The sequence below is a fragment of the Heptranchias perlo genome, chromosome 6 (genome assembly GCF_035084215.1).
Source record: "Heptranchias perlo isolate sHepPer1 chromosome 6, sHepPer1.hap1, whole genome shotgun sequence".
In the NCBI taxonomy this organism is placed as follows: Eukaryota; Metazoa; Chordata; class Chondrichthyes; order Hexanchiformes; family Hexanchidae; genus Heptranchias; species Heptranchias perlo.
Window position 1 is genome coordinate 63,291,112 of NC_090330.1, and position 26,700 is coordinate 63,317,811.

The 26,700-nt window shown below is 41.9% G+C and overlaps 2 protein-coding genes across 16 annotated transcripts in view; one reads left to right on the top strand and one right to left on the bottom strand.

Annotated features, from left to right (window-relative positions):
- Positions 1-17,024, bottom strand: part of zgc:172121 (uncharacterized protein LOC337599 homolog) — a 37,449-nt gene extending 20,425 nt beyond the window's left edge. For all 15 annotated transcript variants that reach the window (XR_010963283.1, XR_010963280.1, XR_010963282.1 and 12 more), the window contains exons 1-5: positions 16,944-17,024; positions 15,125-15,192; positions 6,393-6,565; positions 3,692-3,795; positions 575-736 (exon numbers count right to left, since the gene is read on the bottom strand). Coding sequence is in view for 9 of the 15 variants with exons in the window: in XM_067986414.1 (XP_067842515.1) it covers positions 575-736; positions 3,692-3,795; positions 6,393-6,565; positions 15,125-15,192; positions 16,944-17,021 (585 nt within the window). In the remaining 6 variants the exon portion in view is untranslated. The remainder of the gene's footprint in view (positions 1-574; positions 737-3,691; positions 3,796-6,392; positions 6,566-15,124; positions 15,193-16,943) is intronic.
- The window catches only part of ercc5 (excision repair cross-complementation group 5), a 149,214-nt gene that overhangs the window by 75,527 nt on the left and 46,987 nt on the right, over positions 1-26,700 (top strand). The gene's annotated exons all lie outside the window — the stretch shown is intronic.

Below are 26,700 nucleotides of genomic sequence, written 5' to 3' on the forward strand. Positions count from 1 at the left end.
ATGTCTTCTTGTCCTGCAGTCATAGATTAACTTGAAACATTGCGCAGGATTAACTTTTTCTAATCCATTTAGTATCTTATACAGCTCTATAGGTCTCCTCTCATTTTGTTCCTTTCACATCTGAAGAGTCCAAGGCCCCAACATTCCTGGAGTTCACTCCGCTGTCAAGTGTGACGGAGCAGAAACCCCAACCACTCTAGCCCAAAGCTGGAAAACCTGTTCCAAATCCCAAAGACTAGATCATCTGCATAACCAGGGCAGGTGTTTCAACAGCACCTTTTCTCAATCAATTCTGACACTCGGGGTCAGCTTCAGCAATGACAGCCTCAGAGTTATACTCCACTGATTTGGCAATCTAGCTCAGCATTCAGTATGCTTTGTTAATTACTGTTCTGCAATGACTAGACAAGGTCAGTGTTGAGTCTACTAGCACTCCCAGATCCCTTTCAGCCTCTTCGCTAGATGGATTGACATCATTCATAAAGTCTAAATTGGATTTTGTTGCTAATCCTTTACAGTATTTTAGAAATCAATAAAAACTGATTTCCATTAATAATTCAAATAATCGAAGTACCTTAATGGAAAATGACAGCCAGGCTTTAGTGTTAGGAAATTCTCGTAGAAGTTCCACCAGAGCATTGCCTTCTTTCTGACTGGGAATTGTTTCCAAAGCAATGAGATCCACTCCTGCTGTTATCAAAGACTGCATCTGAGGTCGATGCCAAGCCTTTAATTCCTGCAATAATCCAAAAAAAGATGATGCAGCATTTCAAAATCATTTCATAACTAAAAAAAAATTTGAATAGTAAGCATCTGTGGTTAAACGTGAGCAGTTGCAAAATAATGCTACAATTTTAACTTTTTCAGCATTGAATTTCCCTTTTTGCTCAGAAAAAACATATTTAGTATTACACATCATGCAATTTTCTATACATTTCCAATGAAGTATGAATTAGAAAAAATTATAAACCAGACATTCATTCTCATTAGTTGATGAACTAAATGCTTACCTCTGCAGACCAATGTGTAAGCTTTATCAATGTTTCTTTAAAGGAAAAAATTATTTTTTGAAATAAAAATCACAATGAAAGGCTGATCTCCCCAAAATTCACAGAAATTTTTCTAAATTTGAATGTTAATACAATAAATGCAACAAATGAGTCCTTTAAGGAGTTAGAGATTAGTTTAACAAGGAATACCAGTCTTGGACTGGCACCTGTGAAGTGCAATGCAAGGCTGGCAAATGCAAGTTATACTACCAGCTCCTACAAATCTCTCTATCCAGGAACTTTTCTATTTCAGACATCTAAGTCAAGACGATGATAAAGCTGTGCCCTAACCTTAGAAGAATGTCGGTGGGACATTTTCTATTTCCCATGCCAGCTGTTCTATGGCCTGACTGCCAATTAATACATAATACCTTAATATACACAATAGTGTAATTGTCAATTCTTAAATAGGTCATCACTACATGATTTAATTTTAGCAATTAAATTTAAAGGGATACCATTACCAAAGGCACAAGTCAGGAATGTGATGGAATACTCTCCACTTGCCTGGATGAGTGCAGCTCCAACAACACTCAAGAAGCTCGACACCATCCAGGACAAAGCAGCCCACTTGATTGGCACCCCATCCACCACCCTAAACATTCACTCCCTTCACCACCGGCACACTGTGGCTGCAGTTTGTACCATCCACAGGATGCACTGCAGCAACTCGCCAAGGCTTCTTCGACAGCACCTCCCAAACCCTCGACCTCTACCACCTAGAAGGACAAGAGCAGCAGGCACATGGGAACAACAACACCACCTGCACGTTCCCCTCCAAGTCACACACCATCCCGACTTGGAAATATATCGTCGTTCCTTCATCGTCGCTGGGTCAAAATCCAGGAACTCCCTTCCTAACAGCACTGTGAGAGAACCTTCACCGCACGGACTGCAGCAGTTCAAGGCGGCGGCTCACCACCACCTTCTTGGGGGCAATAAATGCCGGCCTCGCCAGCGATATCCAGATCCCATGAACGAATAAAAAAAAATTCTCATTAAAATTGTTTGATAAAACTTTTTTTTAAAAATAGTTTATAATAAAACAAGTAAATGACACAAATTGTGTCAAAACGCATACTAATATGCAAAAAAGGTAGGTCTACCAAGCCAGCCCCATCCAGACATGGTGCCACCACAAACATCACCACCTATTAACCACATAACCACTGAAAGAGGCAAAAAAAGAAACCTACAACCAATTTAGGAAAACTCTGGAAAATACCCAAAGGCACCTAAACAAAGCTCCAGGAGATCGCAGTAACTCCTCACAATCTCAACTAACAGCAATATATATTCTATCATTGGAAATGTTCTTTTCACTTCGGAACTTGTTAAATTCTCTTTTAATGGACTGTAGCAAATCCATACCCATCACATGTTTAGATAGTCCATTCCAGAGGGTGAGAACACTGCAAAACTAAATACTTCCTGGCATCCAACAATACTTTGCCTGTGTACTTTACATCCAAACCTTCCTTTTTAACCATTTAGGTGTTGCTTTACTTTGAACCTTCTTTTTTACCCTAGAGACATACAAGGTTTCCTTGTCCATTAGCATAGATTTAAATAAACTCATTTTTCTTCAGCATCGCAATTATTCTTATCTGACAGCGTAACTTGATAGGCTTTTCAAAAATCTTCCCTTGTCTGTGAAATCAAGTTCAAGCCCCACTCCAGGATCTCAGCACATAATGAAGACTGACAGTCCAGTGCAGTACTGAGGGAGTGCTGCATTGATGGAGGTGCCATTTTGCTGATTAGACACGGCCCCATTTGCCTGTTCATGTGGATGTAAAAGATCCTTTAACACTCAAAGTGGAGCAGACAGTTCTCCCAGTATTGTGGGCAACATTTCTTCTTCAAGCAACACCACCAAAAGTAGATCGCCTGGTCATACATTCATTCATTGTTTATGGGATCTTGCTATGTACAAATTGGCTGCCATATTTGCCTACATAACAGTGATGGAACTTCAAAATTAATCCATTCGTTGCAAAGCACTATAGGATGTTCTGGGTTTGTTATTAATTTTTTTTTATCAGCACATTCATTTCCTTCATCAACTGATATCTAATACAAGGTTTCAGTATCTGGAGATCAGATATCATCTCAGGAACACCACTGAATTACTTGAGGATGACATGATTGAGGCAAAAATAATGCAATTCTTCCTCTCCAAAGGTTTGCTAAACACTTCTTCATTGAGATAGTGTCCCTTTCACTAAAAATTAAATTGCAAAAAAAGTCTGTCCAAAGCAGAGATTCATTTTTTAAAATTAGTTGTGGAGTATTGGCGACACTGACAGGGCTGAATTTATTGAATATCACTCGAGACAAGTCCTCTTTAGAGGGTATTAAGTGTCAACCACATAATGTGAGCTGGCATCTAAGGTTCCTTTCCCAGATGCAATTTCACAAGTTGCCATATTGGGAATTGAACTCACAACCTTAGGTCCAGTACCATAACCATTACACTTGTCTCTGCAACAGAGGTTTAAATCCCAAACAGATACTAGTCTGGACTACACGAGTAATTCAGCAAAGAATGCTTTAAAGATACTGGCTGTTGGATATGACATTGAACAAAGTTGCTACCTGCTAAGTCACTCAAATTAAATCATGTAAAATTTGATCCATACCTCTTTCGTCATCAATTCAACATAGTTCCCTGAATATTCAGAACCATCATGAATAAAAGCTCCGTAAGGCCCAATGGAACCTGCAATGAGGGGTTTTCTCCTCTCTTAAAATCACAAAATATTTTCATCAGGTTATTAATAAATTAATATGAACACCTAAAATGAATTACATTACGATTAAAAACTTGTAGAAAGAGGCTGCCCCAAAGGCCAGCAAATTTATACAGTGAGCAGCTTAGCCATACTGATCAGGAAATTCCCAGGTTCAATCCCGTGTTTGTGAGGAGTTAGTTAGTCACAGCCAGCATAGTGATTGGAGTGCTGCAATTAGATTAAGCATCCTGGGTTAGGAAGGGGAAACAGCCTGGATTCCCACTCTTGATCATTATTAAGTGACACCTGCTGGAAGTGTGCATATTGGACGAGGAAAAGATCAGGTTTGGCTGTGATGCTCCTTGTAATCAAATAATCTCCTCATACTCACTTTTAAGGCTCATACATAAATAACTGCCACTTAAGGCAAGTACTGAAAGGTGACTAGCATCCATTGGCCTATACCTCGGCATGAGTCAATGCCTTCAAGAGAGGAGGAAAGAAAATTGACAAGAAAAGGAGGAGAAAAAAAAACTTTGAAAAGTCTATTAAACATAATAATGAAGGCATGATTCCACTAAATTACATAAACATTAATTGTTCCTAAAATATTAGAAAATGTGTTCACAATGATGATGATTCTCATCATTCCACAAACTAGATTTTATAGCTGCCAAAATTGTGTGCTTAGCTTACAGTTTCTGGAAACAGGAATTATTTTAAGTTGATCTTCCAAAATTCCCTAGATTGTAGAATGGTCTCAGTGGATTGGAAGGTAGCAAATGTAACACCACTATTCAAGAAAGGAGGGAAGAGAGAAAACAGAGAACTACAGGCCAGTTAGCCTGACATCAGTCGTCGGGAAAATGCTGGAATCCGTTATTAAGGAAGTGGTAACAGAGCACTTAGAAAATCATAATATGATTAGGCAGAGTCAACATAGTTTTATGAAAGGGAAATCATGTTTGACAAATCTATTAGAATTTTTTGAGGATGTAACTAGCAGGGTAGATAGAGGGGAACCAGTGGATGTTGAATATTTGGATTTTCAAAAGGCATTTGATAAGGTGCCACACAAAAGGTTGTTACACAAGATATGAGCTCATGAGGTTGGTGGTAACATATTAGCATGGATAGAGGATTCGTTAACAGACAGAAAACAGAGAGTAGGAATTAACGAGTCATTTTCAGGTTGGCTGTAACTAGTGTAATGTATCCAAGATTGCTGACGATACAAAGCTAGGTGGGAAAGTAAGCTGTGAGGAGGACACAGAGTCTGCAAAGAGATATAGACAGGTTAAGTGAGTGGGCAAGTAGGTGGCAGATGGAGTATAAAATGGGGAAATATGAGGTTACTCACTTTGGTAGGAAGAATAGAAAAACAGAATATTTTTAAAATAGTGAGAAACTATTAAATGTTGGTGATCAGAGGGATTTGGGTGTCCTTGTCCACAAAACACAGAAAGTTAACATGCAGGTACAGCAAGCAATTAGGAAGGCAAATGATGGCCTTTATTGCATGAGGGTTGGAGTACAAGAGTAAGGAAGTCTAGCTACAATTGTACAGGGCTTTGGTGAGACCTCACCTGGAGTACAGTTTTGGTTACCTTACCTAAGGATATACTCGCCTTAGGAGGCAGTGCAACAAAGGTTCACTGGATTGATTCCTGGGATGAGAGGGTTGTCTTATGAGGAGAGATTGAGAAGAATGGACCACTATTCTCTGGAGTTTAGAATAATGAGAGGTGATCTCATTGAAACTCTTAGAGGATATAAAATTCTTAAGAGGGTTTGACACGGTAGATGCGGAGAGGCTGTTTCCCCTGGCTGGAGAGTCTAGAACTACAGGGCACAGTCTCAGGATAAGGGGTGGGTGATTTAGGACTGAGATGAGGAGGAATTTCTTCACTCAGGGTGGTGAACCTTTGGAATTCTCTACCCCAGAGGGCTGCAGATGCTCAGTCGTTGAGTATATTCAAGACCGAGATCAACAGATTTATGGAGTCTTATGGAATCAAGGGATCGGGCGGGATCAGCCATGATGTAATTAAATGGCAGAACAGGCTTGAGGGGCCATATGGCCTACTCCTGTTCCTATTTCTTATGTTCTTATGTAATGCTTCAAGTCTGTGCCAACACATCTTACATATTACTTTGTCAAAAATAAAGCACTATGGACTAATAGCTCCACTTTAGTAAAAGATATTATTTTTTTTTATACTCGTTCATGGGATGTGGGCGTTGCTGGCGAGGCCGGCATTTATTGCCCATCCCTAATTGCCCTCGAGAAGGTGGTGGTGAGCCGCCTTCTTGAACCGCTGCAGTCCGTGTGGTGAAGATATTAATACTGGCTAAAATTTCATATTAAACAATCTAAGAACATTGAGAATTGAACACTTTGGAGTTTTATTTTAAACCTACGTTTCATACAAAAAAAATAGATTGAAACTTTTGCTTCGCAATTTGGTTGGAAAAAATGCACAGAAATTATATGCAAGATTTCAGCACCATCACTTGTACAACATGGGTTGAGCAGCGAAACTGAAAAGCAAATCTGAAAATTGTTAAAATGTCTCCTAAATGAAAACCCAATAGCTGCAGAACTTACCCAAACTTTTGGATTCTGAGAGAAACTCATCAACAGCCTCTTTAGCGAGTTGTACTCCTGACTGCAAGAGCAGGGCTGCCTCCTCTGAATTCAAACTAAGATACTTAACAAATCCTGCCACACTCGCCTGGTATGTGGCTGTGGTGATGACATCAGCACCACTACAAAGGTACCTAGAAGTGAAACAACACTCTTAAAAATAGTTTTCGTATTGAAATTAGATACAGACTTTTTTGACTCAAATTCCATTTGGTAATGACAAATCAATTTAACTACAAAACGGTAGATTTTCCAATCAGTTACACCGCATATATAAACAATTGTAAAGTGACCATAACCAGTCAGAAAAAGGGGCAAAATTAAGTTATACTGGATCTCTGCCCTTTTAGTACCCTGTTGAATTTACTGGCGATATTTTTGAATGGCACAGGATGTATCTGCAGGTTTACCAGTAGATGTCAGTAAATTAGCCAAAAATGACATGAGTTTGACACCAACCCAAATTCCCAGGGTTTACACCCAGCATATCGCTGATAAATCTACCAGCCCACATAAAATGGGTTTCCAGGGCTGCTATGCTCTTTATGAACGTGGATTTAAACAGCATTACAAGATATAATAAAGCGCAGGAGACGCGGCCGGGTCCGGAGCACGCAAAGCGCAGGAGACGCGGCCGGGAAAAAGCAGGGAAAAATCTGAAAAAAAAATTCCGAATCTGAAAAAGTCACGTCAGAGCAGAGGGAAGAACTTCGGGGCCCGAGGAATAACAGCTAAGTGTTCAATTTATTATATAAATAAGTCGTGTTTAATTTGCTATATAATTGAGCCAAGTGTTCAATTAAGGGTTTAAATTATATAATTAAGCCAAGTGTTCAATTAAGGGTTTACATTATATAATTAAGCGAAGTGTTTAATTAATTAAGATCTAAGGGAATAAAATTAAAATTAACTAAATAGAGGATACCAACATTAAAGGATTCCACATTTCATTAAATTAAAACCTGGTATACATAAATAGGAGTTAAGGAAATAATAAAATAAAGAAGTTAACAAAAAACAAGGCTAATTAGCTACAAATTAATCTGACATCAAGCAAAATCCAGCGACTAAATACAATCTAGATCTCAAGTAATTATATTATATCTAGAACTAAATTAATACTAATAAATTAAAAAACTAGAAATGGCAGTGCAGGCTATGTGTCGGGACTGTGATACGTGGGAATTTGTGGACAGTGAGAGGACCCCAGTTTGCACATCTGTAGGAAATGTCTCTGCCTTGAGACACTCCAGCTCATTGAGCTGGAGTGCAAGTTAGAGACACACTGATACATGAAGGAGGGGGAGGAATTTTTGGATAGTTTTCACCAGAGTACAGTCAACTCAGATGGAAAGCATAGGTACAGGAAGGGAAGAGTGTAACTGTTAGCCTGCAGGGTAAGGGGAACTAAGGGGAGCTGGAGAAGGAGGTCCCAGAGACTCTGGTCCTGTCCAACAGGTACAACGTACCTGCTACCTCTGAGGATAGGATGTAGGCTGCGGAGTGGACAGCCAGAATGCTAACCATGGTACCCTGGAGCAGGAGGCAGTCCAAGGTGGGTGGAGAAGGAAAAGAGAGCAGAATAGTACAGTTGTAGTCATAGGGGATTCAATAATTAGGGGGATATATAGCATCCTCTGCAGTCACAGCCAAGAGTCCACAAGGGTGTGTTACCTACCAGGTGCAAAGGTAAAGAATATCTCAGAGCAACTGGAGAGGAACTTGGAAAGGGAAGGGGAAGATCCAGTTGTCGTGGTCCATGTTGAGACTAATGACAGAGGGAAGAAAAGGGAGGAGGTCCTGCTAAGGGAATATCAGAAGTTAGGAACTAAATTAAAAAAACAGGACCTCACGGGTAGTAATCTCGGGATAACTACCCAAGCCACGTGCCAACTGGCATAGGGATAGGCAGATCAGGAAAGTGAATGCGTGGCTGAAAGATTGGTGTGGGAAGAAGGGGTTCCATTTCATGGCTCACTGGCACCAGAACTGGGACAGGAAGGAGCTGTACCACTGGGACAGGCTTCACCTAAACCGGAATGGGACCAGTGTCCTTGCGGAAAGGATAAATAGGATAGTCAAAAGGACTTTAAACTATTAAGACGGGGAAGAGATCTGGTGAAAATAACATAACTCTGAAGATAAAAGAAATAGCAGATGAGAGTAAAGGTCAGACCAAGGTCAGGAATAAGGATAACAAACAGTCAGGGAACAAATACAGTTATAGAACATGAGTAGAAAATGACTGTTAAAAATAAAGTGAGGGGAACAAATACTAAAAAAAAATTAAATTGCCTGTACTGCAATGTGCACATTATCCAAAACAAAACGGCGGAACTGGAGGCAATAATTCGTAGCGAGTAGCCAGATAACTAATAGGGATAACTGAAACATGGCTAAGAACAGGATTGGCAAATAATCATTGCAGGATATAACTTATTTGGAAATGATATGGAACGAAGGAAAAAATAATAGGGGGGGTTGTGGAGTAGCTGTACTAATTAGGGACACATAATGGTAGTAGTAAAAAGGGACATAAGTAATATTAAGATAGATACAGAATTCAAATGGATTGAGACAAAAGATAAGAAGGGATCAATCATGTTAATAGGCATATTCTACAGACCACGTAATAGTGGAAGGGAAGTGAAGGAAGAAATATATAGAACTATAGAACTCCAGAACTAGCCGCGCCTCTAGCCAAACTGTTCCAGTACAGCTACAACACTGGCATCTACCCGACAATGTGGAAAATTGCCCAGGTATGTCCTGTCCACAAAAAGCAGGACAAATCCAATCCGGACAATTACCGCCCCATCAGTCTACTCTCAATCATCAGCAAAGTGATGGAAGGTGTCGTCGACAGTGCGATCAAGTGGCACTTACTCACCAATAACCTGCTCACCGATGCTCAGTTTGGGTTCCGCCAGGACCACTCAGCTCCAGACCTCATTACAGCTGTGATCCAAACATGGACAAAAGAGCTGAATTCCAGAGGTGAGGTGAGAGTGACTGCCCTTGACATCAAGGCAGCATTTGACCAAGTGTGGCACCAAGGAGCCCTAGTAAAATTGAAGTCAATGGGAATCAGGGGGAAAACTCTCCAGTGGCTGAAGTCATACCTAGCGCAAAGGAAGATGGTAGTGGTTGATGGAGGCCAATCATCTCAGCCCCAGGACATTGCTGCAGGAGTTCCTCAAGGCAGTGTCCTAGGCCCAACCATCTTCAGCTGCTTCATCAATGACCTTCCCTCCATCATAAGGTCAGAAATGGGGATGTTCGCTGATGATTGCACAGCGTTCAGTTCCATTCGCAACCCCTCAAGTAATGAAGCAGTCCGAGCCCGCATGCAGCAAGACCTGGACAACATCCAGGCTTGGGCTGATAAGTGGCAAGTAACATTCGCACCAGACAAGTGCCAAGCAATGACCATCTCCAACAAGAGAGAGTCTAACCACCTCCCCTTGACATTCAACGGCATTACCATCGCTGAATCCCCCACCATCAACATCCTGGGGGTCACCATTGACCAGAAACTTAACTGGACCAGCCATATAAATACTGTGGCTACGAGAGCTGGTCAGAGGCTGGGTATTCTGCGGCGAGTGACTCACCTCCTGACTCCCCAAAGCCTTTCCACCATCGACAAGGCACAAGTCAGGAGTGTGATGGAATACTCTCCACTTGCTTGGAGGAGTGCAGCTCCAACACTCAAGAAGCTCGACACCATCCAAGATAAAGCAGCCCGCTTGATTGGCACCTCATCCACCACCCTAAACATTCACTCCCTTCACCACCGGCACACTGTGGCTGCAGTGTGTACCATCCACAGGATGCACTGCAGCAACTCGCCAACGCTTCTTCGACAGCACCTCCCAAACCCACGACCTCTACCACCTAGAAGGACAAGAGCAGCAGGCACATGGGAACAATACCACCTGCACGTTCCCCTCCAAGTCACACACCATCCCGACTTGGAAATATATCGCCGTTCCTTCATCGTCGCTGGGTCAAAAACCTGGAATTCCCTTCCTAACAGCACTGGGAGAACCGTCACCACACAGACTGCAGCGGTTCAAGAAGGCGGCTCACCACCACCTTCTCAAGGGCAATTAGGGATGGGCAATAAATGCTGGCCTCGCCAGCGATGCCCACATCCCAAATAAACTGGCAAGAGGTGGGGAAAGGGGAAAGAGGAGTGGAGTTTTTACAGTGTGTAAAAGACTCCTTTCTTACCCAGTATGTAAGAAGCCCAACACGACAGGAATCACTGCGGGATCTAGTAATGGGAAATGAACCGGAGCAGATAAGAGGAGTATGCGTAGGGGAACATCTAGGCAACAGTGATCATAACACAATAAGGTTTAAAATAATGATTGAGAAAGATATAAGTAAGGCAAAGCCCAAAGTAATAGATTGGAAAAAAGCTAATTTTGAGGGGATGGGAATGGAACTAGGGAAGGTAAACTGGAAAAAAACATTGACAGAGCTAGAACAGCAGTGGGAAATATTTAAAATGATCAATAGAGTTGAGGGAGAAATATATTCCTCTTAAAAAAAAAGAACAAATTAGCTAATAATGAAACACCATGATGAAGAAAGAGATAAGGATAAAATTGAAATTAAGGGGAGGCTAGATAAGCACACAAAGGAAAAAAGAACAGAAGGATATGCTGATAGAGATAGATGAAATAGGGAGGGAGGAGGCTTGTGTGCAGCATAAATGCTGGCATAGACCAGTTGGGCCGAATGGCCCATTTTTGTCCTGTAACTCGATGTAAGGTTGGTAGGAATATTATGATGCTATTTCTTTGCCTTTCTTGTTTTTTCCTATTTCTGTTTAGGTGGTAAACACCATGCCAATTGTTGTGGCACTGCCACTTTTTTCCATGGGAAAATCACCCTTTATTTGTGACTTTTGGATGAAAAGCGGGAAGCCAGACAAGTCAGGCTGCATCAGGTGCACTCTGTGCCTAGTGGCATCAACGTATTGAGATGCACATAGAGACTACTCCTCTTAGTGTTGCTTAATTCAAATTAGCGTTAATTTAAATTGAAATTGTGCAAAAAATGCCTCCCATTAAAAATTCATAACTTAATTCAAATCTAATTCAACAAATGGGTTAACTTGAACACAAATTCTCATCTAAATGTGTCCTGACCAATGAACTCTGCTGCTTAATTTGAATTCAACTTAGTTCATGCAGATCAGTGCAGCAAACGTTCCTGGGATATGCAATCTTGTCTTGCTGGAAAAGATGAACTTGCTGAAGAATTTGAAACTGACCCAGTTTCTGCACTCTGGATCAACTACTTCAGAAAATGCCAGGCAACCAGGTCCACAAATGGGAGGGCAAGCGACGTTCCCATAAAAACCATTGACAACTGGGTGCCTAACATTTTATCTGATTATAAGCCCAAAGATATTATTAATGCTGATAAAACTGGCATTTTTTTTTTACAAGCTGTATCCAGCAGAATGCCAGCTTTCATCAACAAAAACGTTCAGATGGGAAGTAAACTACCATAATTGTTCGTGCTAGTATGACTACAAGCAAAAGCAGCTAGTTATTAAAAATTCCAACAACACTTCAAGTTTTTGTGGTGTGGATACTCTGCCTGAACCTACAGTAACAATAAAAAGACATGGATGACTGGTTTTCTTTGAGGAATGGCTACGTCATTTTAACCAAAGTATGGAAAAGTTGTCTTGATTGTTGATAACTGTGGAGCTCACATAAAGTGCTTGCATATAAAAGCAAAAGCTAAAAGTAAACTGGTTTCACCACTGTAAATTCATCCCACCAGCAGTGGAAATAGCTGCATCTGATGCAGTCAAGGATCCCACACAGCCATAGACGGCCCATTCTGAAACAGCAAACCTCTGTACAATGTGAACTCTCTGTTGCGACTCCCAGCTGACATGAGATTGGAGTTGATTCAGAGTTTATGAAGAAATCCTGGTACCAGATTGCAGATCAACACAGTAATTGTTGATGCTGTGTGGGAGGATGTTGCTGTTAATGAATGCAAGAGTGAGGAAGAGGCCCAAGCAAGTGGATCCAGCGAGCAGACAGCGTTAGACGAACCAGCCCCCATCCAATTGTGTGCAATTGCTGAGGAAGTGACAATTAAACCAGATGTCCCGATGGAACTTTTCTCTGCACTAAATATTTTGGGGTTGAATGTGCCATCAGCAGGAAGCAAACAACAATTACAGGGTATTTTGCAAAATGACTATACTTCTCATTGCACAGCTTATACAGTGCTCAAGCTTTGATTTTGAGCATTTCAATAGTTTCTTTAATGTTTTATAGTATTTTAGTGTTCCTGAGGTATCTTACGAAGATATTTTATTTAAATTATTTCATAGAATTTACAGCACATTCGGCTCAACTAATCTATGCCAGTGTTTAAGCTCCACAGGAGCCCCCTCCCACCTTACTTCATCTAACTATTGGATAACTAACATTTTTTCCCAAACGAAATCGACCTTGAATTAACAGGTGTAGACTGTACCTTAACTAGTCGGAGGAGCAGTGCTTGTGTTGGCTCCAATTCACAAGGAAATCCATAACAAAGTTGTGCCCCATGCTCTAAGGTGACCTTCAGTCAAACTCCACCATAGCACAGCAATGCCAGTGACCGAAGGCCCTTACCTTTTATGACTCAGGCTCATTCCAGGCACACTGCACTGCTGTCCTACAGGGAGAGCACTGTGAACTGCCGAACAGTCAACCTCATACATCATAACTGTTGTATTTTTAGGTTTTACTCTGCACCAAAGGCCACTCCTGTAGACAAACCCTAGCTCCCTACAAAGCAGAATGTGATTTTACATACACAATATCTGGTGATGTAGCATTGCCTGGAGTTCAAACAGAAACCCTTTGTTGTAAGAGGTTACTGAATTGGTATGAGCCCTCTTCATGTTCTACTAGTCTTTGCCTAGCAGAGGAAAAGCACAGACCTTAGACTATAAAATACTATTCAGATTTTTGAAGGTAAAGATTAAACAATAGCATAAAGTCCATACTGCCAAATTTCTAACTTCTGCTTCTTCAAATACAAAAATAATTTTAAAAAGTGACATTTTGTGAACTCTCAATACTAAACCTGGACTAGTGTTCGTAATATAAAACTTGTACCATGTAGCGTTTAGGTATTAATTTCTATCTCAATGAACCTAGAAGAAATGACAAGTTGGGAGCATGCTGACTGGGATATATCTCTTGTACCTTTTAAAGTTGAAAACTGGGATGCAGGGTGACAAAAGGTGTATTTTATCATTGAATTAATTTGATAAACTTGGTTCAATGATTCCTGAATTCCACCCTGATTCAGGACCCCAGTTCATTTGCACATTACCCAGCATTTCACCTTAATTTGATTGATTTCAGGACAAATTAAGCAGCCGATGGTCTGCTTTTTCCTTGTTTTGTGACCAGTACATATTTGCATTGGAATAATGTTTCCGAAGTGCCATTTTACACAAAAGACAGTAATGTGTGTTAGACACAGAGTAAAGCTCCCTCTGCTGTTCCCCAAAAAGTTGACAACCCTAGTCTCTGAAGATCGCACTTGTGTGATATTTTTCCATCTCCCACATCATCTATGCTGTAGCCTTGCTGAGTCAGATTGCCAATTTAGTACCAGTGATGAACTTGGGGCAATTTTTACTGTGGGTCCATGCCCACGAAGGACTGGATTGAAATGATCTATACATCCCATCAGTCTTTGAACATATGTGTATGCGTGAAAGAGTGAGACGAATGGGAGTAAGTGGTGCTATTTTGCCAAGACAAATGGAAGATAAGAATTACAGGCACATTGGGTGGGAGCATACCTGTTCATCGGGCAAACGCCTCAAACACTTACTACAAATATCTATATAGGGTATACAGGCACCTGAAATCAAAACCAGAAAATAATCAAGGCGGCTAATGGAATGCTGGCCTTTATATCTAGAGGACTAGAGTACAAGGGGGCAGAAGTTATGCTGCAACTATACAAAACCCTGGTTAGACCGCACCTGGAGTACTGTGAGCAGTTCTGGGCATCGCACCTTCGGAAGGACATATTGGCCTTGGAGGGAGTGCAACGTAGGTTTACTAGAATGATACCCAGACTTCAAGGGTTAAGTTACGAGGAGAGATTACACAAATTATGGTTGTATTCTCTAGTGTTTCGAAGGTTAAGGGGTGATCTGATCAAAGTTTATAAGATATTAAGGGGAACGGATAGGGTGGAGAGAGAGAAACTATTTCCGCTGGTTGGGGATTCTAGGAGTAGGGGGCAGAGTCTAAAAATTAGAGCCAGACCTTTCAGGAGCAAGATTAGAAAACATTTCTACACACAAAGGGTGGAAGAAGTTTGGAACTCTCTTCTGCAAACGGCAATTGATACGAGCTCAATTGCTAAATTTAAATGGGAGATAGATAGCTTTTTAGCAACCAAAGGTATTAAGGGATATGGGCCAAAGGCAGGTATATGGAGCTAGATCACAGATCAGCCATGATCTTATCAAATGGCGGAGCAGGCACGAGGGGCTGAATGGCCTACTCCTGTTCCTATCGAGCCCATGACCATAACAATGGGAAGTGATCTACTTAACTAAATTGGGCTGTGTTTAACATCGAACTACAGAACAAATTGTTTAGAAAAGTAAAACAAGAATAGCTGCTTCAAATTACCTTGCGTGTACATTTTTGATAGCCTGTGGATTAGTTTGCAATACTCTGGCACTCCACAATGGATCTTCCTATTAGAGAAAAAAGCATTCATTATTGAAGTGTAATTTCAATCTACACTCACTGGGCTTTTAGCTCAAACCAGCACAATGAAATTCACCTCCAAATGGATGTATCCATCAACATGAGCCTGATCATCAGGGCTCACAAACCACACATGGCCAGTTGTATCCCTCTGCCCTAAAGGCTTTCAGAGCAATGAATGGGGAGGCAGTAAGACCAAACTCCACGTTTTGCTGCCACTTTAAGAAACTCTGCATGTGGAAATGGTTGTACAATAGGGATTGACTGCAGAATGTCTTTGATTGCATAACAGCCAGTGGCTTAGAGGTGCTTTGTTGGGATGTTTCCAATAGTAGTAAAAGGCTGTATAAACGCAAGTCATTTTTACAGCGGCTGACTGCAAATTGCTGCTTCTTAGTATGCTGGACATCACTGTTTGTGGTAGATACTCATGGCCAAGAGCTTATGAAAGCCTAAGAGTTGAAGGGGCAGAGTCATGGTTACATAAATCTTATATGGCACCTTTAATGTAGTAAGAGAATCACCTGTAATGGCTTCCCTTCCCGCTACGCACAGTTACCTCCGGAGGCCGCCAAGGATTTATCCTCGGCCCCCTCCTATTTCTTATCTACATGCCGTCTCTTGGTGACATCAACTGAAAACACGTCAGGTTCCACACGTACACTGACGATACCCAGCTCTACCTCACCACCTCCCTCGACGCCTCCACTATCTCTGATTTGTCACACTGCTTATCCGACATCCAGTACAGGATGAAGAAAAATTTCCACAAACCAGATGTTGGAAAGACCGAAGTCATTGTCTTTGGTCCCCACCACAAACTCTGTTCCTTAGCTACCGCCTCCATCCCTCTCCCTGGCCACTTTGAGGCTGAACCAGACTGTTCGCAACCTTGGCGTCCTATTCAACCTTGAGATAAGTTTCCGACCATCACCAAGGCCGCCTACTTCCACCTCTGTAACATCACCCGTCTCCACCTCGCCTCAACTCAACTGCTGCTGAAACCCTCATCTATGCCTTTGTTATTGGAATAGTCAAGTCTAGAGATATTCTCCGAACTGGCCTCTCATCTTCCACCCTCCATAAACTTGAGTTCAGCCAAAACTCTGCTGCCCGTATCCTAATTCACACCAAGTCCCATTCACCCATCACCCCTGTGCTCGCTGACCTACATTAACTCCCGATCCAGGAACACCTCAATTTTAAAATTCTCATCCTTGTTTTCAAATCCCTCCATGGCCTCACCCCTCCCTATCTCTGTAATCCCCTCCAGCCCTACAACCCTCCGAGATCTCTACAACCCTCCGAGATCTCTACAACCCTCCGAGATCTCTGCACTCCTCCAATTCTTGCCTCTTGCACATCACCAATTTTAACTGTTCCACCATTAGCAGCTATGCCTTCAGTTGCCTAGGCCGTAAGCTCTGTAAATCCCTCCCGAAACCTCTCTCCTCCTTTAAGACACTCCTTAAAACCTACATCCTCAACCAAGCTTTATATCACTTGTCCTAATGTCTCCTTAAGTGGCTCAATGTCAAATTTTGTTTGATAATCGCTCCCGTGAAGCACTTTGAGACATTTTACTACCTTAAAGGCACTATATATATACACACATAAAAGCAAGTAGTTGTTGTTTTAAAACGTCCCATGGCGCTTCACAGGAGTGTTATCAAACAAAATTGGGCGCACCAGTCCCACTGAATTTCGTTCTCACGCCTCGCCTCGCCTCCTCCATTACCTGCAACTCCAGCCCCGCCGCCTCGAGCTCAGTTGCTAAACCGCCATCAACAATCGTCACCTCGCACCCGTCACCCATCCCTGTACTCACGCGTCACTTGATTGACACCTTTCGCAGCCAATAGATTATATCGGAGCTGACCAATCACCGACCGGAAGGTTAGGTGTAACAGTGAATGTGTTCCGGTAGCTCTTTGCCCATTATTGTAAGAACTTGACATTGATTCCTTTCCGGAAGCGTGCCTCAGTTATACCGGCCCCCAGTGTCATAATCGAACGGTAACGGTCACATTTAGTTCCGCTTCTAATAAATTGCAACGCTGTTACACTTTCATCTGTTGGTTCTGTGGATATGAAGCGCGCCCCAGATAAATTCATGTTGGAATGAAGGTAACTTGAAGTGGGGCGGAACGGGCCTTCGAGATACGGGCATCGGTAATGGGCGCGCGGGGTGGTCGTGGTCGATCAGAGACATGGAGGTATTACATGGGGGGGAGGTCAGCTATAGGTTTCACTGCAAATAACAGGTAGATCTTGGTGATCGAAGTATAAAGTTGTCTTTCTTTATATTTGTCTCATTGCCTCTATTAAGACTGGATTCTATAGTTTTCAGGGATTTTTTAAAATTTTCTTTCCTTATCTCTCCTCTCAAAGGTGATGATTCTTTCTTGGGTACTTTGCACATGTAGCTAGCTATTCCTTAGCAAGCTATTCTAGCGAGGAGAGCCAAGCCCGGACCTGTTTTTCCTGCGACCATATATGCTTGAGCAGGCAGCAGTGGATAGTAAACAGCAACTCTGGTTTTTGTTTGTTCCTTCCTGCTTAACCAAGCGGTGTTGGGGCTGATTTTAGTATCCAAACTACAAACCTGGTTAAGATATACCAATTTAGCAATGGCTGGGAATTGAACCTGGGACCTTCTGGTCTAATTGGTTTTGTTATATACGGCAGTGTGTTTACCCACTGGATCATTGAGAGAAGTATGTAATATTTTCTTACTTATCATGGCATGTATGATTTTTCTCTGACCAGGGAGTGTTTGATATTGAGATGTTCTGTTCCCCAGCACTAATATCCCTTATCTTGATACGTTTTTAGAACGTTTTTAAAACTGATTTATTTTTTAAATTAGAAAGTATTTATTTGTTTAAAAATATCATGGGTTGTTATAAAGAAGTGGGTGGAATAAAACAAACAGAATAAAAGGTCACACGATAATTACAGATAACGAAGGCAATTCAGCCCATCTTTAGTTCATCCATCCATAATTTTTTTTATTCGTTCATAGGATGTGGGTGTCGCTGGCAAGGCCAGCATTTATTGCCCATCCCTAATTGCCTTTGAGAAGGTGGTGATGAGCCACCTTCTTGAACCGCTGCAGCCCATATGGTGAAGGTTCTCCCACAGCACTGTTAGGTAGGGAGATCCAGGATTATGACCCAGCGATGATGAAGGAACAGTGGTATATTTCCAAGTCGGGATGGTCTGTCACTTGGAGGGGAACGTTCAGGTGGTGTTGTTCAGTTGTGCCTGCTGCCCTTGTCCTTCTAGGTGGTAGAGGTTGAAGGTTTGGGAGGTGCTGTCGAAGAAGCCTTGGCGAGTTGCTGCAGTGCATTTTGTAGATGGTACCCACTGCGGCTACAGTGTGCCGGTGGTGAAGGGAGTGAATGTTTAGGGTGGTGGATGGGATGCCAATCAAGCGGGCTGCTTTGTCTGGATGGTGTTGAGTTTCTTGAGTGTTGTTGGAGCTGCACTCATCCAGGCAAGTGAAGAGTATTCTAATCACATTTCTGACTTGTGCCTTGTCGATGGTGGAAAGGCTTTGGGGAATCAGGAGGTGAGTCACTCGCCGCAGAATACTCAGCCTCTGACCTGCTCTTGTAGCCACAGTATTTATGTGGCCGGTCCAGTTAAGTTTCTGGTCAACAGTGACCCCCCAGGATGTTGATGGTGGGGGATTCGGTGATAGTAATGCAGTTGAATGTCAAGGGGAGGTGGTTAGACTTTCTCTTGTTGGAGATGGTCATTGCCTGCACTTGTCTGGCACGAATGTTACTTACCACTTATCAGCGCACGCCTAGATGTTGTCCAGGTCTTACTGCATGCGGGCATGGACTGCTTCGTTATCTGAGAGGTTGCGAATGGAACTGAACACTGTGCAATCATCAGCAAACATCCCCATTTCTGACCTTATGATGGAGGGAAGGTCATTGATGAAGCAGCTGAAGATGGTTGTGCCTAGGACACTACCCTGAGGAACTCCTGCAGCAATGTCCTGGGGCTGAGATGATTGGCTTCCAACAACCACTACCATCTTCCTTTGTGCAAGGTATGACTCCAGCCACTGGAGAGTTTTCCCCCCTGATTCCCATTGATTTCAATTTTACTAGGGCTCCTTGGTGCCACACTCTGTCAAATGCTGCCTTGATGTCAAGGGCAGTCACTCATCTCACCTCTGGAATTCAGCTCTTTTGTCCACGTTTGGAGCTGAGTGGTTCTGGCGGAACCCAAACCGAGCACGGGTGAGCAGGTTATTGGTGAGTAAGTACCTCTTGAAAGCACTGTCAACGACACCTTCCATCACTTTGCTGATGATTGAGAGTAGACTGATGGGGCGGGAATTGGCTGGATTGGATTTGTCCTGCTTTTTGTGGACAGGACATACCTGGACAATTTTCCACATTGTCGGGTAGATGCCAGTGTTGTAGCTGTACTGGAACAGTTTGGCTAGAGGCGTGGCTAGCTCTGGAGCACAAGTCTTCAGCACTACAGCTGGGATGTTGTCGAGGCCTGTGGCCTTTGTTGTATCCAGCCGTTTCTTGATATCACATGGAGTGAATCGAATTGGCTGAAGACTGGCTTCTGTGATGGTGGGGATATCAGGAGGAGGCCGAGATGGATCATTCACTTGGCACTTCTGGCTGAAGATGGTTGCAAATGCTTCAGCCTTGTCTCTTGCACTCACGTGTTGGACTCTGCCATCATTGAGGATGGGGATGTTTACAGAGCCTCCTTCTCCTGTTAGTTGTTTAATTGTCCACCACCATTCATGACTGGATGTGGCAGGACTGCAGAGCTTTGACCAAAGTCTCTCCATTGTAACATCGGATTGGCTCTTAAACGATTCCAGGGTTCTCACTTTTTTGGGATGAAGAACTTCCTGATATCAGTCCTAAGTTTACCTTTAACTTGTTTAAACCTATGTCCCCTTGTCCAACACGCACAATTTACTTTAAAGTAATTTTTTGAATTTACCTTTTCCATACTTACTATCTTGCATATCTCAGATCACCTCTAGGCTGGATGCCTTCTTTCAAGGCTGAAAAGCCCAAACTTGTTCACTCTTTCCTCATAACTGAGGCCCCTGACACTGGGGATCAGGCTCTTGGTCCTTTTCACCACTGCCTCCAATGCCCATATGTTTGGATGTGGTACCTAAAGTATCGTCTGACCAGGGCACGGGATAGATTCATCATGACTTACTCAGATTTGTATTCTATTGTTTTGCCTATGGTAGTTCAATGTTCTATTGGCTTTCTTGATTGCTGCGGTGCATTGGTTAGACATTTTGACTGTCAAGTCTACTAAGACTCCTAGGTTTCTTTCAGCATTATCATAGAAACATAGAAATTTATGGCCCAGAAGGAGGCCATTTGGCACATCGTGTCTGTGTCGGCCGAAAAATAGCTATCATGCCTGATCCCACTTTCCAGCACTTGGCCCGTAGCCCTGTAGGTTACGGCACTTCAAGTGCACATCCAATTACTTTTTAAATGAGTTGAGAGTTTCTGCCTCTTCCACCCTTTCAGGCAATGAGTTCCAGACCCCCACCACTCTTTGGGTGCAAAAAATTCTCCTTAGCTCTCCTCTAATCCTTCTACTAATTACTTTAAATCTATGCCCCCTGGTCACTGACCCCTCTGTTAGAGTGGATAGGAAGGACCTATTTCCTTTATCTAGACCCCTCATAATTTTATATTCCTCAATTAAATCACCCCTCGGCCTCCTCTATTCCAATGAAAACAACCCCAGCCTATCCAATCTTTCCTCATAGCTAAAATTCTCCAGTCCTGGCAACATTCTTGTAAATCTCCTCTGTACCCTCTCTAGCGCAATCACATCTTTCCTGTAATGTGGTGACCAGAACTGTACTCAGTACTCTAGCTGTGGCCTAACTAGTGTTTAATACAGTTCTAACATAACCTCCCTGCTCTTTTATTCTGTGCCCGGCTAATAATGGAAAGTATCCCGTATGCCTTTTTAACCATCCTATCTACCTGTCCTGCTACCTTCAGAGATCTGTGGACATGCACTCCAAAGTCCCTCTGTTCCTCTGCACCTCTGAGTATCCTCCCATTTATTTTGTAAATCATTCCCTTTCCTTGTTTGCCCTCCCCAAAAGCATTACCCCACACTTCTCCGGATTGGATTCCATTTGCCACTTTTCTTCCCATCTGACCAGTCCATTGATATCTTCCTGCAGTCTACAGCTTTCCTCCTCACTATCAACCACATGGCCAATTTTTGTGTTATCTGCAAACTTCTTAATCATGCCCCCTACATTTAGGTCTAAATCATTAATATATACCACAAAAAGCAAGGGACCTAGAACTAAGCCCTGTGGAACCCCACTGGAAACAGCCTTCCAGTCACAAAAACAGCCATCGACCATTGCCCTTTGCTTCCTGCCACTGAGCCAATTTTGGATCCAACTTGCCACTTTCCCTTGGATCCCATGGGCTTTTACTTTTCTGACCAGTCTGCCATGTGGGACCTTGTCAAAAGCCTTGCTAAAATCCATGTGGACTACATCAAATGTACTACCCCCATCGACCCTCCTTGTTATCTCCTCAAAAAATTCAGTCAAGTTAGTCAGACACGATCTTCACTTAACCAATCCATGCTGACTGTCCTTGGTTAATCCGTGCCTTTCTAAATGACGATTTATACCGTCCCTCAGAATTGTTTCCAATAATTTGCCCACCACTGAGGTTAGGCTGACTGGCCTGTAATTACTCGGTCTATCCTTTTTCTCCCTTTTTAAATAATGGTACAACATTTGCAGCCCTCCAATCCTATGGCACTATGCCTGTAGCCAGACAAGATTGGAAAATGATGGTCAGAGCCTCCTCTCTTTGCTCCCTTGCTTCTCTTAACAACCTGGGCTACATTTCATCCGGGCCTGGCGATTTATCTACTTTCAAAGATGCTAATCCCCTTAATATTTCCTCCTTCACTATGTTTATCCCATCCAATATTTCACACTCCTCCTCCTCCTTAACTACAATGTCTGCATCATCCCCCTCTTTTGTGAAGGCAGATGCAAAGTATTCATTAAGAACCATAATCATATCTTCCTGCAGTCTACAGCTTCCTCCTCACTGTCAACCACACGGCCAATTTTTGTATCATCTGCAAACTTCTTAATCATGCCCCCTACATTTAAGTCTAAATCATTACTATGTACCACAAAAAGCAAGGGACCTAGTACTGAGCCCTGCGGAATCCCACTGAATATCCTTAGCTATTTCAACACTATTCATGGAGTATATGTATCACCCATTTTTTTTCTTCCTATTAGCAGTACCTTACACTTGTCTATTAAATTTCAGCTACCATTTTTCTGCCCACTTACATATTTTATTCAACAATTGGCCCAGAATTTGCTGGAGCTGGTCATCTCACAATGTTCAAAAATTTTTTTGAAGTGCGAGCTAATAACATCGTGGCAAGGTCAGCAGGGCACTTGAGACCTTGGTGAGCGATGGGACCAACAGTCTTTCTCCTTAACTATGAGATTTAAGGATTGAGAAAGAAACAGATGAACGACAAGGAAGGAAATTGGGTGAATTAGAGTCAAAACAGGTACAGAAAGAAAAATAAAGAGGTGAGGTAAGATTGGATGAAGAGGGAAAGAAAAAAGACTCAAAGGAAAAGTAAGAAAAATAATTAAGTTTTAAATTTTAAAAATCTCTAAGAACAATTTACTACCTGCAGGAATGAGACGCCACAGTTTCAATTGTTCCCTTTCTGGGCTGGATCGGTTGAGTGGCATTGCAGGAACATAAATCTCATCATTGGAAGGGTTCTTATGCTATTAAGTACCAGCCGTAACTTTCTGCGGCAAGTTTAATTGGTAATTAATAAGCAAATGCAGCAATTTCTTGACACTTATGGGGAGATTGACGGTGAGCTGTTTCACGAGGCTAACAGTGGAATGGTGCAAATCGTCCAATGATTTTGGGGGATTTGCAACCCACGGGATATTTCTTCCTCACCACAAATTGCTGGACGATTTACACACTAATAACGGCGTGTGTATTAAACTTGCTGTTATTTTGCCAGCAAATTAAGGCCCATTCTGTCATTTCTGGGTTACCTCTTCCGATTCCACTGCCCCTCCTAGATTGGTATTATCTGCAAGTTTAATCAATTTGCACTGAGTCTCTGCATCCCAGTCATTGATGTAAATTAGAAGCAGTAATGGTCAGAACTTTGCTCCCTGGGTTACCACATTGTACTCCCTCTCTCCTGTCATAACTCTCTACAAAGTGCTCATTGTTTTCTACCATTCAGCCAATTTAGCTGAATCCCCACTGCTTTGCGTTTGACTAATGGCCTTTCATGTAGAGCTTTGTCAAATGCCTTTTGATATCTAGCTACAACACAATACCTAGGAATAGGAGTAGGCTATTCAGCCCCTCGAGCCTGTTCCGTCATTCACTTAGATTATGGCTGATCTGTATCTTAACTCTATTACCTGTCTTGATTCCATATCCCTTAATAATCTTAATTAACAAATTCTATCAATCTCAGTCTTGAAAATTTCAATTGACCTAGTCGACAGGCTTTTGGGGGAGTGAGTTCCACATTTCCACTACTCTTTGTGTTTAAAAAAAAGTGCTTCCTGATTTCACTCCTAAATGGCCATCTCTAACTTTAAAATTATGCCCCCTTGTTCTGGATTCCCCCACCAGAGGACTGTATCTACCCTATCGAATCTCTTAATCATTTTAAATACCTTGATTAGATCACCTCATAACCTTCTAAACTCAAGGGAATACAAGCAAATTTTATGCAACCTGTCCTCATAATTTAACCCTTTAAACCCTGGTATAATTCTGATGAATCTGTGTTGTACCCCCTTCCAAGGCTAATATATCTTTCCTGAGGTGCGGTGCCAAAAACTGAACATAGTATTTTAGATGGAGTCTGACCAAAGCTCTGTGCAACTGAAACATAACTTACTCCCCTTTGTATCCCAACCCCTTTGAGGTAAAGGCTAACATTCCATTAGCCTTTTTTAATTACTTTTTGTAACTATGCATTAGCTTTTCATCATTTGTGCACGTGGATACCTAATTCCTTTTCCTCCTTCGCAGCTCCTGGTCTCTCGCCATTAAGAAAATATTCTGATTTGTCTTTCTCAGATCCAGAGAGGATTACCTTGTATTTTCCCACATTGAACTCCATCTGTCATAATTTTGCCCACTCACTTAGACTGTCTATGTCCCTTTTGTAATTTCCTGCTCCCATCCTCACAACTTACTGTGCCTCCTAACTTAGTGGAATCTGCAAACTTGGGATATACATAGGAACAGGAGTAGGCCATTCAGCCTGTCGAGCTTCTTTCACCATTCAATTAGATCACGGCTGATCTATACCTTAACTCCATTTACCTGCTTGCTTTCATATCCCTTAATACCCTTACCTAACAAAAATCTATTAATCTCAGTTTTGAAATTTTCAATTGACCTAGCCTCAGTAGCTTCTTGGGGGAAGAGAGTTCCGTATTTCCACTACCCTGTTCCTATGTGAAGAAATGCTTCATGATATCACCCCTGAATGGCCTAGCTCTAATTTTAAGGTTATGCCCCCTTGTCCTGGACTCCCCCACCAGAGGAAATAGTTTCTCTCTATCTACCCTATCAAATTCTTTAATCATCTTAAACATCTCAATTAGATCAACCCTTAATCTTCTATACTTAAGAGAATACAAGCCTAGTCTGTGGAGCTGTCCTCATAATTTAACCCCTTTAGTCCCGGTATCATTCTGGTGAATCTGCCCCTGCCCCCAAGGCCAATAAATCCTTCCTGAGGTGAGGTGCGGTGCCCAGAACCGAACACAGTGCGGTCTAAGTAGAGCTGTATACAACTGTAGCATTACTTCTTCCCCTTTGTGTTCTAGCTCCCTCTCTATATACAACTCTCTATTCTTTCATCCAAATCATTAACATATTGTGAAAAGCTGAGGCCCCAGTACAGATCGCTGGGGAACACCACTTGTCACATCCCACCAATCAGAGAACGAACCCTTCATCCCTACTTTCCGTCTCCTACGTCCTAATCCATACCCATGTTGCCTCCAATTCAATGTATTCTCATTTTTGCTAATAATCTTCTGTGTGGAACATTATCAAATGCCTTTTAGAAGTCTATATAGGCAACATCCATAGACACTCCCCTAGCCATCATGCTAATGACCTCCTCAAAAATTTAACTAGATTAGTCAGACATGACCAACCCTTCATAAATCCACACTGACTCTCTTTGATCAAATTATACTGTCCAAGTGCTCAAACATTCTGACTCTGATAGATTATAGTCTCCCACAGTTGATATTAAACTGATAGGTCTGCAGTTGCCTGGCTTCTCTCTCCCTTCTTAAATAGTGGAGTGACATTTGCGGTTTTCCAATCCTTAGGCACAATTCCTCAATCTAGAGAGCTTTGAAAAATTACGACTGATGCATCTGCAATTTCCTCACCTATTTCTTTTAATACTGTATGATGGAAACCATCAAGTCCAGGAGATTTGTCTATCTTAAATCCCGTTATTTTCTCCATTATCGTTTTTTTTAAACTTGTATTAAATCCACCAAGTTTCCCCCTTTGATTTATTTTTAGGTTCCCTTGTACCACTAGTATTTTGTCCTCTTCCTCCATTGTGAAAATGGATACAAAGTACTCATTTAACAAGTCTGTCATTTTATAATCCATTAAAGTCTTGCCTGCATCTGTCTTTAATGGGCCCACATTCCCCATTAACCACTTTCTTCCTCTTAATTTATCTACAAAACTTTGGTGTTAGCTTTGATATCCCTTACAAGTTTTTTTTCACATTCCTTTTTGCACCTCATTACTTTCTTTGTATACCCTTGTTGCCTTTCATATCTCTCCCAGTCCACTGGATTTCCATTTTTTTCCTTGCATTTGTGTAAGACTTTTCTTTTCGCTTTCTACTGTCCCTTACTTCATTTGTTGATCATGTAGGCTTTCTGCAGTCCACTTAGTATCACTTCTTGAAATCAAGTTGATCAGGGTGGCTCTCCCCCTTTTGTATCCATGTTGACTACTGTTTTACTTTGTTATTATTGTAGAAATAATCCTCAAGTTTGATACGAAGTCTCCCCTTGATTGATAAACACCACAAGGTGAGACACATCTGGCGGTTAAGTACTACGTGTATCACTTTTTGGGGAAGTGCAGTAAGATGTTATTGTGAATACCCACCATTTGATCTTTTGGCTCTGTGTATTGATGTGTACAAAAATAGGATAGGTCACCTTTTTTAATTGTATTTACAATTATAGGGTTTCCCTGTATTTTCTTTAATTATTGGCATTAGTGGGACTGTTTCAACCGCAGTTAATCACTCAATGAGCAGACTGGTAAAAACAGCAGCTTTGACAAAGAGCAGTCATACATTTGAAGTTTAAATCAGCATGTTCTGTTATACCAATATGAATGAAAATAGTT